General features: G+C 41.3%; 1 protein-coding gene across 1 annotated transcript in view; it reads left to right on the top strand.

The window, feature by feature from the left end:
- Positions 1-16597, top strand: part of pde5aa (phosphodiesterase 5A, cGMP-specific, a) — a gene marked incomplete at both ends in the record, with an annotated part of 86099 nt that overhangs the window by 14680 nt on the left and 54822 nt on the right. Inside the window, one exon of the mRNA XM_084318259.1 lies at positions 1526-1615. Coding sequence (XP_084174385.1) covers positions 1526-1615 — 90 coding nt within the window. The remainder of the gene's footprint in view (positions 1-1525; positions 1616-16597) is intronic.

Genomic DNA, 16597 nt, shown 5'->3' with positions numbered 1-16597 from the left:
TGGCCACTAGAGGGAGGTAGGGAACCAATGTCAGGAGGTAGGGGACCAATGTTCACACCATATCTGTAGTGTTCTCTCTCCCAGGTTTGACCTGACCTGGGAGTGCTGTGGTGTTCTCTCTCCCAGGTCTGACCTGACCTGACCTGGGAGTGTGACAAGTGTGAGCGTATAACATGCTCCTCCTGTCAGCCAAGTCTGTGTATAGTGGGTGGGAGGGGTTTTCCCTGATAGCCTGGAGCTTAGCAAGGTTCCTCCTCTCCGTCACCCTCGCTAGGGAGTCCAGCTCCACCCCAACCACGCTACTGGCCTTCCTGACCAGCTTATCCAGCCTGATTGTGTCCCCTGCTCTCAGTCCGCTGCCCCAGCAGGTCTGTTATATATATCCGTTCAGTCTGTTTTTGTATAAGTGAATGTTCTTAAGAGAGAGAGAAATTAGATTTTCAGCACCGTGGGCAGCGCCAAGCAAGCCACAGCGCCGCTGTCCCAGCTGAAACATATAAAAGGGAACCTGTGTTGAAAAACCATTGTGCCCCCCCACAAGAACATGTTATGCCCCCCCACTAATTTGTTTCTGCAGCCTGGTCTGGTACCCACACACACACACACACACACACACACACACACACACACACACACACACACACACACACACACACACACACACACACACACACCACACCACACCTAAACCATGTCCATGTGTGTACCCACACACACAGCACACCTAAACCATGTCCATGTGTGTACCCACACACACAGCACACCTAAACCATGTCCATGTGTGTACCCACACACACAGCACACCTAAACCATGCCCATGTGTGTACCCACACACACAGCACACCTAAACCATGTCCATGTGTGTACCCACACACACAGCACACAGCTTGTGGGTGCCATCCACTCCATCAGCTCCTCCTACCTGCCACCTGTGTGATTAGAGATCAGTGTTAAATCCTTGGCAAAGTTCCAAGAGGTAATCCTTAGCCAGTGTGGGTGTGGACAATGGGTGGGTTGTAATAACCTGTGGGTTAGTGCAGTTACTGAGAAGTGTGTGTATACATGGCCTGCTTTGCCTGAAGCAGATGATAAGAGTAAAAGGCTTGATGTCTGTATAGATGTCTACGGGGACTGAAGTCTGATTCCAAGTAAATAGTTGCTATTAAATAATTACAACAAGAAAAAAAACATGTTACTACACACAGGTGTATTGTACAAAAGTGTAAAATAAAATATTACATTTCTTTATATGTAAATGTGTCTTTGTAGAGACCGAAGCTGAGAGGGAGACAGAATAGGGGAGACACAGGCAAGAAGGTTCTGGCAGGAATAGATCCTTGGCCGGCAAGGGTACATGTGGTTCCAGAGGCAGGGGTCTTTTTAACCACTGCATCATCCCGAGCTGTCTTGAGTTTTCTAATTGTTACTAGAACAAGCTCTCTTATAGATACACATGATGCATTCCCTGTTGCACTGTGTACTCTGTCATGAGTGTTGAGGTTATGTCATCTTTCTGTTCCCTCAGGCCCCCCGATTCCATGACCATGAAGATCAGTCTCCAGTCTTCAAACTCAACAGTGTCTTGAGTGTGCCCATCAAGAACCACAGAGAGGAGGTGACATGCATAGTTATATATGGTGTAGCATGATATTGTATCATAACATATTTAGTACTTTGGATTCTTCTGCCGGACAGACGTACTGAGTAACCATCAAGTCACACAATTCTCTGTTTTCTGCACAGATCACCCATAGGCTAATGGCAATTCCCCCGACATTTTGAGATACCCCTACCCGAGGTAGAAGTTCAAGTTCAAGTTCAAGTTCAAGTTCTTTAATAGTTGTCATACAGAAGTACAGAATACTTTCATACAAAATGCTTCTTACTGTTACGCTCCAGAGACTGTGCTAGACAAGATAGTATCAAATAACATAATAACATAATATAGCATGAATTTAGAAGAAGAATGAGGTCACAGTTGTTCGGTATAGACATATGTACAATGTTCTGAGTTACCATATAATATACAATACACAATACTATGCAGTGTACTAATGTACAGTACTATCTAGTGCAAAGCAGAAGTGGGATGAGGTACAATTTTAGGTACAATTTACAGTAAGGTGTACGAGTTGTAGTGCAATCCTTCATCCATAAATATAAAGTGTGGGGAGTGGGTGCTACAGTGTGTTTGTTTAAAGTGGGTGTGTGCTATAAAGTGTGTGTAGTGGGTGCTACAGTGTGTTTGTTTAAAGTGAGTGTGTGCGTGTGGATGTGTGTGCTATGTGTGTTTGGTGGTTGTTGTTGTGTAGTGTTCATTCATTGTTCGTTTAGCAGCCTGATGGCCTGGGGATAGAAGCTACTTCTGAGTCTTTCTGTGCTCGCCTTGAGACTCCTGTGTCGCTTGCCTGACGGCAGCAGTTCAAAGAGGCAGTTGTTCGGGTGGCTCGAGTCCTTAATAATTCTCTTAGCCTTCCCCTTGCAACGCTTGTTGTAAATGTTCTGGAGAGTGGGGAGCCCCCCTCCAATTGTGCGTTCGGCTGAACGTGTCACTCTTTGTAGTCTGCTTTGGTCTTTTGCAGTGCTATTCCCAAACCAGGAGGTGATGTTGCCGGTCAAGATGCTCTCTATTGTACATGAGTAGAAGTTCTTAAGGATCTTCTGGCTGACTTGGAACTTCCTTAGGCGCCTGAGGAAGTAGAGGCGTTGTCGTGCCTTCTTCACCACACTGTTAATGTGTATGGTCCATTTCAAGTCCTCGGATATGTGGGCTCCGAGGTACTTGAAGCTGTTGACTCTCTCAACCGGTGCCCCGTCGATGCTGAGGGGGCTGTAGTCCTTGACCCCCGACCTCCTGAAGTCCACAATCATCTCTTTTGTTTTGCTGACGTTCAGGGAGAGGCTGTTTTCCTGGCACCATCCCGCCAGGACCTTGACCTCTTCCAGGTAGGCCCTCTCGTCGTTGGCAGAGATCAGGCCCACCACCACTGTGTCGTCAGCAAATTTGACGATTGTATTGCTACTCCGCTGAGCCACACAGTCGTGTGTGTACAGGGAGTAGAGGAGGGGACTCAGAACACAGCCCTGGGGGGCCCCTATGTTGAGGGTGATGGATGAGGAGGTGCAGTTGCCTGCTCTCACCACCTGGGGTCTGCCAGTCAGGAAGTCCAAGACCCACTGGCAGAGGTCATAGCCCAAGCCCAGGTCCCTGAGCTTGGCTATGAGTATGGAGGGGACTATGGTATTGAATGCCGAGCTGTAGTCGATGAATAGCATTCTCACATAGTTCCCCTGCCTCTTGTCCAGGTGTGATGCTGCTGTGTGCAGCACATGGGATATGGCGTCCTCCGTGGACCTGTTGGGGCGGTATGCAAATTGCAGGGGGTCCATGTTGATGGGGAGGGAGGAGCAGATGTAGCCCTTTACTAGCTTCTCAAAGCACTTCATGGCTATGGAGGTGAGAGCTACAGGGCGGTAGTCGTTGAGGCAAGCAGGCTTGGATTTTTTGGGTACAGGGATAATAGTGGACTTCTTCAGGCAGGTGGGGATGACAGCCTGTTCTAAGGACAGGTTAAATATGTCAGTGAATACTGGGGCCAGTTGGTCGGCACAGACTTTTAGGACGCGGCCGGGGATGCCGTCCGGACCTGCTGCCTTCCTGATATTCACTTTTTTAAAGGTCCGCCTCACCTCATGCTCTGTTACCCTGAACACTGCGCCTCCATCAGCAGCCGACCCCCCCCCCCCCATTGCCGAGGCTTGTGAGCTGGTGTTGTTATTACCAGCATCAAACCTCGCATAGAAGGTATTGAGGTCGTTTGCTAAGGAGATGTCATTGTTCAGTTTGAGGGAGGCGCCTTTGTAGTCTGTCATCGTTTTGAGCCCCTGCCACATAGCTCTAGAGTCAGCTTGTTCAAACTGGAGTTCAATTTTATCCCTGTAGCGCCGTTTGGCCTCTGACACTGTCCTCCTTACGTTGTGTTGCGCCACCTTGTGGTCATTCATGTTGCCTGCCACTAGGCCGTCATTGTATGCTTTGGTGCGCTCTCTCAGAGCTTCACGGACGGATTTGTCTACCCAGGGTTTTTGATTTGGGTAAACTTTCATTTTGGTAGTGGGGATTGTTTCTTTCACCCTAGTACAGACATAGTCCAGCACTGTCTCCGTGTAGGCATTAATGTTATCTGTGTCGCGGAATACAATCCAGTCTGTGTTGTGGAACACTGACCGGATCGTGTCCTCTGACGTCACATCCCATTTCTGCACCTCTCGCGAGACTACGGGAGTACTTTTAATTCTTTGTCTGTACTTTGGTGTAAGGAAAATGGATGCGTGATCAAACACAACAAACCAAACACAACAATTATTTTACACATCTCTAAGGTCTTCCATACTGTATATGAAATGGATTCTTGTATACAATATTTTACTCCAGAAATGGTTAAAGTTATAGATATTGTTATACACCCCAAAACTAAAAAAGAGCTAAAATAAAGCCTGGCCATATAATAATAACTTTAATAATAACTTTATTTGTATAGCACTTTTCATACAGAGGTTGCAGTTCAAAGTGCTTCACAACAGTAAAAAATACAGTGATAAGCGAGCATAAAAAATTTCAAATGTAAATACAAAGAGATAGAGAGGTAGCAAGGTTAGGCAAATCACAGTTCTTCAGCAATACAAATAATAAAATAGAATAGATTAGATAGAGTAAAAAAGTGCGGTTTGATTCAGTTTAAAATAGGCTAAAAATAATAAGATAGAACGGACAGTAAAAAGTGTGATAAGATTGTTCAATAAAGAAAAATATATAACAACAGAGCAGTGTATCGCTCTTAGTAGAACAACAGAGCAGTGTGTCGCTCACAAGAACAGAGCATCACTCTAACATCATAGAACCGACATATGAATTTCATTGGAAGTGTATGAAAGTAGGTAGGGTAAGAATAACGAGCATACATTTTTTCTTTTTTTTTTAATAAAAATAAAAGATAGACAGATAGCAAGGTATGGTAAATCACAGTGTTTCACATTAGGATCTAGCATCCCAATAGGCTCTCTGTTTACAGTTTGATTCAGTAATACAAATAATAAAAATAGTTAAAAATGATTCAGTTTAAAAATAGTCATCAGTAAGAAGTAAAAAGTGTGATAAAATAGTTCTCTTAAAATTACAGTAGGAGGTAGTGAAATAAAATTAGCATAGAACCGACACATGAATTTGATAGGCAGTGTATAAAAGTAGGCAGGGTAAGAATAGTGCAGGTATAAGTACAATTTGTGTCAGGATTAGGGTGACCAGGTCAAAATGGTTCAGTCGCAGGACAGCAGCACTGCTTTTGCGGGACAATGCGGGACACGTAGATGAGAAGAAAAAAAAGTATACATTTTTCTTTTCTTTTATTACTAATTAAAATTAAAGAAATGTATTTATTATTTAAATGCCTTTATTTCATATTCGACGCAGACGGTAGGCTATATATAGCACATTTTGTTATTAATCTTATTAAACTGTATAGATGCTTCACCAATCACCTTCTCAGCCAACATGTCACCAACATCTTTATTTAATCACACTTTCATCATTAAGCAGATAACGATCAATCTTGGTATCCAAGCTGATAAAATCACTCCATTAATAGAAAGAGCAGGAGCTAAGTCTTTTCAGCCATCTTTTCCTGAGCATTATTAGCAGTGAAGTGTAGAAGAGAGGAGACGGAATGCGATGGTTGATCTTCACAATATGTTTTTATTGTGAGTAGCGGATCACTCAGTTGCTCATATAACAAAAAGGGTGAGACCCAAAGTCTCCACAAACCCTATATATGACAGCACAGTCTCCGCAATATGTGTCTGGTGAACCCACAAATGTTTTTAAACAATGCAGAGTCCAGTTTGCTGCTGATATTAAGAGCTTCAACTGCTTCGCGAAGCTCTTGGAAGCTGAATGCTCTCTTCTTGAGAGCCAAGCATGACACCTGTTTCAGGTAATTCTGATCAGAGAAATCAAACCATTTGTCTAGGTAAGCGAGCGCTCTCTGATAGAAAATGTAAAAGTCCTGTTTGATCGCAGCAACCTGTGCGGCCGGTAGGAAACCTCTGCATGAGAGCACTGGTCTCGAATCCAAAATAACGGTCCTTTGATCGTTGTTCAAGTTTCAGTCTTAGACTGGCCATGAGCTGGAAAAGCTCACAGACAGTTGTGTCATCCCCCTCAACTTCAAGCACTGCGTCGTAAAAAAGCTTTAGGCTATTCTGCAGAAACATCAGGTATGACTGACGTCACACACACTGCAGCTGCACTGCCTCGGACTGTCTGACAAGTGAGAGGCAGTGCGACTCGCGAGACTCGAGTCCAGCTGCTCCGCTCGGCTGCGCATTGGTTTGACGTCGCCTGATTTTTATGTATGGGTATTGGAACGAGGCATTAAATTAACAACATTTAAAACGTTTTTTTAATAATAATCTTTGAATAAAAAAATTATAATTATAATAAAAACAATATATATAATAATAATAAATGTTTTATTATAATTTTTTATCTTTGAATTGCGGGACATTGTTTTGTTGTAGTGGGACGCGGGACAAACGTCCCAATATCAGGACTGTCCCGCGAAACACGGGACAGGTGGGCACCCTAGTCAGGATAACCCTGATGTTTCTATAATAATATTTCCCCTTGCCACTAGGTGGTAGCAGATATCTATCTTCAAATATTTGCCTGCATTACCCCACAGTGAAATGCCTGAGCAAAGAGATAGGTGTCTTTTAAAGATGTCTAGCGAGTTGGCTTCTCTGATGTTTTGGGGTAGTTTGTTCCACAGTTTTGGGGCATAGTAGATAAAGGCTGTATTACCTGCATTACATCCTCTTTTGACTGTTTCTGGGAGCCTCTAGTAGTCCAGCAGCTGATGATCGCAGTGTTCTTGCTGGTGTGTAATTTATTAGAGTGTTGGCGATGAGCTTTGTATGTAAGGAGAAGGACCTTAAAGTCAATTCTAAATGTTTAGACATATGAACTCATGTACAGTAGGCAAGCTTATTACGATCTTTCAAACTTGACATTCTAGTAGCCTAGTAGGATATTCCTCTTCTCCATGCATTGTAGGAAAGATAGACCTATGAATACATACTTAAAATAAGCGGAAATGTAAAAAAATTAGGGATGCTCGATATTGGCTTTTTTACCGATACCAATATACCGATATTGTCCAACTCTTAATTTCCGATACCGATATCAACCGATACCGATATATGCAGGCCCCCCCCTAATTTCAGGTAATTAACATTACATATCTCTTGTTGTGGAATTAACACAACATTATGCATACTTTTGACAATAAATACAATCAGAATTTGTTCTTACTTGCTTGCCTGGGTAAATAAAGGTTATAAAAATGTAAAAAATACTAAATATATCACATTTTGCCAATATCAGCCGATAATATCGGTAGGCCGATAATATCGGACATCCCTAAGAAAATGAATATTATGAATGTTGTTTTGTAGTAACTCTGCCATTGATTGTCATAGAATCACCAATGCTTGTTGGAAAGATGTGGTTGGGCTGAATCCATCCGTCACTTGTATATGTATGTACAGTATATATAGCCTATGTATAGTGTGTGTGTATGTATACTATGTATAGTCAGGGAGTTACATCACTAAATCTAGGAGGTGTCCCAAACTAAAGAATATGAAACATATAATATAATAAACTGGACTTTTGAAGAAGTCTTTATTCATTGCACACATTGACAATGTCGTCATGCAGAGACACACACACATGTGATGGGCGGCACACACAGGAACACACACATGCAAATTTTGGGTTGCCGATACAATTTTGTCCCTGCGCTTGACCCATCCCGTCGTCCTTTCCCCCAAGGACCAATCCAAGTGCTCCTGTCCATCTTTGTCAGGGACACGACAGCATAAGCAATCTGTTCTGCATGTTTTTCCATTGGGTTTATATTCTGGAGGGGAAACCCTTGCGAGCACGGGGAGAACATGCAAACTCAACACAGAAAGGCCCGGGCGATACCCCACCTGGGTACCTGGCAACACGGGAATCGAACCCTGGACCTTGAGGCCATAGTGTTAACCACTACACCACCATGCCGCCTGACCCATTATCAGTGGTGAGAATAATATTGACATATTGTTACTGCTGAGAAAAGTCACTTGACTAAAAGTACTGGAACATAATGTTAATATATTGATACATTTCATATATGGAAACATTATAAAAATTTAGATAGAACACCTTTATTGAAATATTTACATCCACTTTAGTTTCTTTTTGGTCAAATCATTATAGGGAGGTGTAGTGGTTACGTCATTTGATTTTTTTTTCGTGTTCCACCCTCTGTGGAACGCAATGTATTTCCCCATTGCCCATTTCTAGATTGTCTCGTTTAATTAAAACAAATAAAGCATGGCCATTTGCATGGTGTACCTTTCTGTGCGTATTCATCCACATTCTATAGCTCAACATGAAAATATTCACAATTAATCGTAAAAGTAGCCAAATAACAACGTTTATGTTTTCGTTCACTGAGAAACTACACTACCATTTTGCGCTGCTGACTGTCGTCACGTCACCACAGCGTAGACTCCTGGCTTTAGTCGCAGACCTAGGATCAGATTTCCCTTACATTCCATAAGCTTAACAATACGTACAATGGGAAAATAACTGACCCTGAATCTGTGGCTAGTATCTGTTTCACCCAACACTAGTGCTCCGGTGATCATAACCATTTATCTCTAAAGCTAACCACTATTTGTAAAAGCCACAACCACATTACCATATTTGTATTTATGATTTAAATCTTATAACGTTATTTCGCTGCATATTAAATCACTGTAAATACTAATGTAAATCATTGTTTCGTTGTACATATTATAGTTTATAACGTTATTGTTTTTTTTTACCTAACGTTAGTAGCTAGCTAGCTCACGGAGATAAAACTGGGCATGATGAGTGCAGTGCTTTGCCCCAGAGTGTAACCACAGGTCTGAGAAGGGGACCTGCACATCTGACTCGTTCCCGAAACACCTCTACATGCCCTGATTTAAAATGGTTCACGACAGTAGACATTGCTAGTGTCTAATATGTTTAGCTAGGTAACGTTAGCTAGCTAGCTAGCTTGGTATCAGTGGGCCGCGACAGGGATTAGGCGACAGCATTGCACAGGCTGCCTACTGAACAACAGGCTGCCTACTGGTAACTAGTTCTTTTTTTATGACAAATTACTTTACAAATTACAAACTACCTTTATTTCGACAAAAAATGCTTAAACAATAATGTTAGTGGTCGAAGGAAACTCATTTTGTGCAAAGATGGAAGCTTGTCAATTTCCATGCGGCAGAATTGTTACAATAGCTGATAATCCATTTTCCCAATGATGAATCCCTATACGGGTGGACCAACCAGTGACGTCAGACTACACCTCCCTATTACAGAATTGAAAATAATAGTGTCAGATTCGGGCTCTGGAAAAATAAACTCGGTTTGATCATACATTTTGTGGAAAGGAAATGCTTTCATGCCACCAAAAGGAGAATTTTCAGTCTTGCTTGCATATCGTACACCCAACAATTATCTTTTGGACGTTGGATTACAACAATCTGACAACGACATCAGTGATCTGCAGCTCCCCAGCAAGGGAATAAATGGACGAACTACGACTGCGGATCATCAATCATCAAAGGATTAAGGATTGTAATGTCTGGATTTCCTATAGGGAGGACTTCAGGCAGACTAGAGGCATCGACGAGGTCAAGCGTGTCTCCAGCTTCAAATTCCAACCTCTCTTGGAACCTCAACACCTTGTCACTGGTCAAAAAGGCTCATCCTGAGGAGGACTGAGGAAAGCCCACCTGTCTCCTCAGATTCTGGTGAACTTTTACCGGTGCGCCATAGAAAGCATACTCACCAACTGCATCACACTGGTACGGAAACTGCACTGCCTCTGACCGTAAAACACTGCAAGAGGGTGGTGAAAACCGCCCAACACATCAACGGTACAACAGACAATACAATAGACAATAGACCCAGCAATTGAGTCTATTCATCACAAATGGAAGGACTGAGGAAGGACTGCATTGTCAAGGACACCTCTCATCCCAATCATGTTCGTGGACGACTCAGCCCTGCTGGTCTCTGACAAGAACAAGTTACAGGTTGAAAAAACCCTCAGCTCAGAACTCGGCAGAATCTGCACCTGGCTCGCTGATAACAAACTATCATTACACATGGGCAAAACAGAGTCCATTCTCTTCGGTTCAAATAACAAACTCAGCAAGACCGACGGCTTCTCAGTTACAGTGGGTGACAATATTGTCACAAGGAAAGATGAAATTACCTACCTGGGTTCCATCCTAGAGGCTAATCTCTCCTGTGACAAAATGGCATCCAATGTAATAAAAAAAGTCAACCAACGAACTCGATTCTTGTACCGGATCTCCTCTCTGGTAAACAAGAATACCCTGAAGACTCTGGCAGGAGCACTCATTCAGGGGTACTACGACTATGCTTGCACCTCATGGTACCAAAGCACCTCAAAGGCGCTAAAAACAAAATTACAAACATCTCAAAACAAACTGGTCAGACTACTGCTTGACCTTACTCCTAGAACCCACCTCACCCCTGCCCACTTTGACAACCTAGGATGGCTTAGAGTAGACGACAGAGTACAGGAACTTGCAATGGGCCTGGTCTACAAGATACACTACACGACCAAGGTACCCATGCACATGTCAAAATACTTCCCAAAGGTCAGTGAATACCACGATCACAACACCAGAGGGAGCTCCACAAATCATGTTAAACCCAGATTCGGCTCAAATAAGGGACTAAACACGTTTCGCAATTATGCCACATCAATGTGGAACGCCCTACCCAAAGCTGTAAAGGAATGTGGATCACTACCCACTTTCAAAACCTCTCTCAAGGGACACCTACGGGAGACTGCAATTCAACACTGGCCCCTGTAAATATCCTAACCCAACCCCCTCCAATGTACAGTCATTTACCTAGTATGGTTTTGTCAATAGTCCAATGTACAATTTTGTTTGTTTATACAGTGTCTCCCCCCCCCCCCCCTCAATGTACAGTTTTGCTTGTTTATACAGTGTGCCCCCCCCCCAACCACCTCCAATGTAAATTACCCAGTATGGTTGTCAATATCCCAATGTACCCAACCCCCCCACCCAACCTCCTCCAATGTACAGTTTCTACGTCAAATGTATATACTCCCTTTTCTTGACTCCTTCTGTATCACAAACAGTACTGTATTTGCAAATCTGGTATGTCATAAATGTATAGATGTAGCAGTACTGACTATCTGTATGTCATGTATGTCATATATGTCCTGATGAATTGAAAATGGGGGACCCTGATGTAAACAAGACGAAAGTCTTTCTCTGGTCTGCATCCCCTTAACAATTGTGTGTATTGAGCTGTACTGTATTGTACCCATTCTGCAATCTGTTAATAAAGTTTTCAATCAATCAATCAATCAGCGTGTATCGCGACTCCGAGTGCCGTATATGACGTGCATTATTTTATTTAGGACAAAGTAAATCTATAGGCTGAATATGATTTATTATCAGCATTTAGTTCTATTATTATACATTTCAAAAGCCCCCTCTAGGAAAACGAAGCACAGAAACATAATTCAGAATGGTATAAATGGGATCTCTAGACTGTGAGAATCATTTCAGGAAGCGAGCTGTCATTTATTTGCGGGGGCGTGGCCATGGTTCATCCGGCTAACTGAAGTTAACTCTGCTCTCGACCAGGCTCAAACTTTTTGATCTGTTGTCATGGTGATTTAGACAATCGAGCGTCGGGGAACAGGAAGGTCCGGCTTAAGTCAGGCTATCCTGGAAATTATCCGGCTAACTCAGTTAGCCAGGTACGGGGAACGGGGCCCTGCTTGACCTTACTCCTAAAACCCACCTCACCCCTGCCCACTTTGACTACCTACTGTAGGATGGCTTAGAGTAGACAGATTACAGCAACTTGCAATGGGCCTGGTCTACAAGATACACTATACACCACTCAGGTACGCGTCTATGCTTTTACCAACGCGTTCGTGTTTCCGGGTTCCCGTTTTGCGCTCTGATTGGCCACTGACCTACGCTAGTACGCCCCCCTCGCTATGAGCGTAGCAGGACGCTAGTGGGCTAGTCGCTAAAATATATATCGTTTTATATATAATTGTACCAACACAGATATTAGGCAGTACACACATTGTCCTGCAATACATGTACAGTGAATGCACAGCTACATTCGCCATATATTTCTATCGCTGCTGCAGTCTACAGTGAAATGCAATATTATTATTATTATTATTATTATTATTATTATTATTATTATTATTATTATTATTATTATTGTAAAGATTATCATTACAATCGCAGCCGCCTGGAGAGGCAATGTTACAAGTGTACGAGGGTTGTGTGCAAAGAGCACAGCCTCTCAATTTGCACAACGTGCACAAAATAATAATAATTGTAATGATAATCTTTACAATAATAATAATAATAATAATATTGCATTTCACTGTAGACCGCAGCAGCGATATAAATATATGGCGAATGTAGCTGTGCATTCACTGTACATGTATTGCAGGACAATGTGTGTACTGCCTAATATCTGTGTTGGTACAATTATATATAAAACGATATATATTTTAGCGACTAGCCCACTAGAGCGAACAGGCTCCTTTCCTCAGAGCAGCCCGCTTGTATCACCACGCTCGGCGCTGCTGCGATGGTGCAGGAGGTTGCCTCGCTAGTGGGCTAGTCGCTCAAATATATATATTGTTTTATATATAATTGTACCAACACAGATATTAGGCAGTACACACATTGTCCTGCAATACATGTACAGTGAATGCACAGCTACATTCGCCATATATTTATATCGCTGCTGCGGTCTACAGTGAAATGCAATATTATTATTATTATTATTATTATTATTATTATTATTATTGTAAAGATTATCATTACAATTATTATTATTTTGTGAGGCTGTGCTTTCATTCATTCATTCATTCATTGACTGTTTTTCCTCCTCCCCTCCGGGAGATGCTACAACAACCTCTACTCCAAGTCAAACAGACTCAGGAACAGCTTCTTTCCCTCAGCTGTCATCTCCCTGAACTCTGCCATGATGACAGCCCCCCCCCCATACATACATGCATATAATCGTTCTATATACCTACTTATACACCTGCATATAACCCATATAACTGTGTATGATATGTACTATAATGCTGTATATACCGTGTATATATATATATATATTAGTGCTGTCAATAGATACATTTTTTTTACTAATTAATCTCACAATTTTCTGTAATTAATCTAGATTAAAAATAGCATTTTTCTACATAAAACCGAAGCTTGTAACAGATATTTACTTGAGTAAAATCATGGAATTAATGTAAAATCAACACAAAGAAAGTATATTTAGATTCAAAGACTATTTTAATAGCTTTCTTTGAATACAGTTTCTCTCCTGTGAAATACAAATGTTCAACAAAACCATCAATATTGACCATAGACCTCTTTCTTATATCCGCGGCGCTAAGATTGAAGATTTTTCACTCCATAGATTAATCTAGATACATTTATTTTAATGCTTTAATAAATTTAAATTAATCTCCAGCGTTAAAGCATTAATTTTGACAGCCCTAATATCTGTATATATATAATTAATATTACAACCCTATACATACATTTGATTAGCACTACACCCAGTAGTACTAATTTATATATTGTATACCCTGGTGAATCACCTGTACATTGTATATTGCTATTGAACTTATACTGTTACATTTGCACTCTGGTTGAATGCCAAACTTATTTACGTTGTATTGTACTGCTGTATAATGACAATACATTTGAATCTAATCTAATCTAAAAAGCCCCCGGGACAATATCCCTAGAATAAAAACAACTTTTGATGTTCTTAGGGATGAAAGTAAGGTTAAGTCTTAGCATGGCACCACTTCCATCTCCATTGACAAAGCGGACAGCGCGCTGACATGCTTGGCAGATATAAGAGCCAAAAGTGAGAAAGTGATCTTGATAGGAAGCCATTATAAGGTCCAGTGGTTCAAAAGGTTGTTAGACTCTGTGACACCAAGGTTAAATCCCATTGCAGCATGGATAATGGGCTTTATTCGCTAGTTGAAGGAAGCTCTTTAAAAGGTTGGCTGAATAATGGCTTATCAATCTAAGCTCTTGTGACAAACACAGATGACTGGAGCATAAACCTTCACAGTAAAGGAGGACAGTTTCTGCAGTTGCGACTGGAGATTAGTTTCAAGGCCTATGGTGCTAGATATTATCAACACTTCCCTTAGAACTGGTATTTTCCCAGATGCCTTTAAAACAGTTGTAAAGCCATTACTAAAAAAAGTTATGTACTGGCAAACTATCGACCAATATCTAACCTACCATTCATTAGTAAAGTACTTGAAAAGATAGTTTCAGTTCAAATTAATTCCTTTCTTGAAGAAAACAACATCTTAGAAGAATTTCAATCGGGATTCAGAAAATATAGCACTGAAACTGCCCTCACCAAAATAATCAGTGACCTCAGACTCTGACGAGAATAAGGTCTCCATCCTTATCCTGCTAGATCTCAGTGCAGCATTCGATACAATCGATCACGATATTCTAATCGATGGTCTTGAAAACCTTGTCAGTTTCTCAGAACATGTGCTAAGCTGGTTTAAAACATACGTCAGAGGGAGGAAATTCTATGTTAAACTAGGAGGCCACATGTCTGAGATATATGACAACAACAAGGGAATTGCTTAGGTCCTTTACTCTTTTCCCTTTACATGTTACTGCTGGGTGATATCATCAGAGAACATAATGTAGGTTTCCATAGCTATGTGGATGATACACAACTGTACATATCTGCTGAACCAAATGATACAGCTATTAACTCCATTACAAAGTGATTATTGGCAATAAATAAATGGATGAGTAAGAACTTCCTTAAAATAAACAAGAACAAAACTGAAATTCTAATTATCGGCCCCAAAACAAAAAAAGAAACGTTAATGGGAGGACTAACCCCTTGGATCAAATCTGAGGTCACAAGTCTCTGGGTTATCATAGATTCAGAACTGAACTTCAATTCTCATATTAACAAAGTGACCAAAACATCATTCTTCAATCTCAGAAATATAGCAAAAGTACGACCACTTATTAATCAAAACGATGCTGAGAAGCTAATTCATGCATTCATATCTAGCCGGTTAGACTATGCACTTTTCACAGGTCTCCCTAAGAAAACGACAGAGAGGCTTCAGCTAATCCAAAACTCTGCAGCCCGACTGCTAACTAGAACCAAAAGGAGAAAGCACATTAGTCCAGTCTTAGCTGCTTTACACTGGCTTCCTGTAACATTTAGAATTTACTTTAAGGTCCTTCTCCTTACATACAAAGCTCTAAATGGACAGGAACCTAGCTACATCGCCAACACTCGAATAAATTACAGGCCAGCAAGAACACTGCGATCATCAGCTGCTGGACTACTAGAGGCTCCCAGAAACAGTCAAAAGAGGATTGGTGATGCAGCCTTTATCAACTATGCCCCAAAACTATGGAACAAACTACCCCAAAACATCAGGGAAGCCAACTTGCTAGACAGCTTCAAAAGATCTTTGCTCAGGCATTTAAATGAAACATCAGGGATATCCTGACACAAATTTTACTTTACCTGCACTATTCTTACCCTACCTACTGCGAGGAAGGGATCTGGGTGAGGTAGTGTGCCCTCCCACGCGTTACACTCACCCAATGAGAGTCCTCGCTGCCAGGTGAAAAGAGGCTGCTGGCTGTCTCCTATGTATCGGAGGAAGCATGTGATAGACTTCAGAGCTCCCTAGACCGGCAAGTAGCGCAACGACCAGGAAGGGGAGGGGGGAATTGGCATAACGACTAAAATTGGGATGGGAGGAAAAAATACAAGAAAAATAGGAGGAGAAAAAAGTGGATAAAAAACTTTGTAAAGAAACTCAAAGTATTAAGATCGATGCACTGCTCTGTTGTTTTATATTTTGTATTGAACAATTTGATCACACTTTTTACTGTCCGTTCTATTTTATAATTTTTGCCAATTTTAGAACTGAATCAAACCGCATTTGTGTACTCTATCTAATCTATTCTATTTTATTATTTGTATTACTGAAAAACTGTGATTTACCTTACCTTGCTAGCTCTCTATCTTTATTTTTTTATGCTAGCTTATTACTGTTGTGAAGCACTTTGAACTGCAATTTCTATATGAAAAGTGCTATACAAATAAAGTTATTATTATTATTATTATTATTATTATTATTATTATTATTATTATTATTATTATTATTATTATTATTATTATTATTATTATTATTATTAGCAAGGTCCATTTCTATATACATTTGGCAGTGTTTCTCTCATCAGACTATTTCTGTCACACACACACATACACACACTGGTACAGAGATCTTGATCTGTGGCGGCACGGTGGCACAGTGGTTAGCACTGCTGCCTCAACAAGGTCCTGGGTTTGAACCCCAGC

The sequence above is a fragment of the Notolepis coatsorum genome (assembly GCF_963971535.1).
Source record: "Notolepis coatsorum genome assembly, chromosome: 7".
Taxonomy (NCBI): domain Eukaryota; kingdom Metazoa; phylum Chordata; class Actinopteri; order Aulopiformes; family Paralepididae; genus Notolepis; species Notolepis coatsorum.
This window is presented reverse-complemented; position numbering and strand designations above follow the sequence as displayed.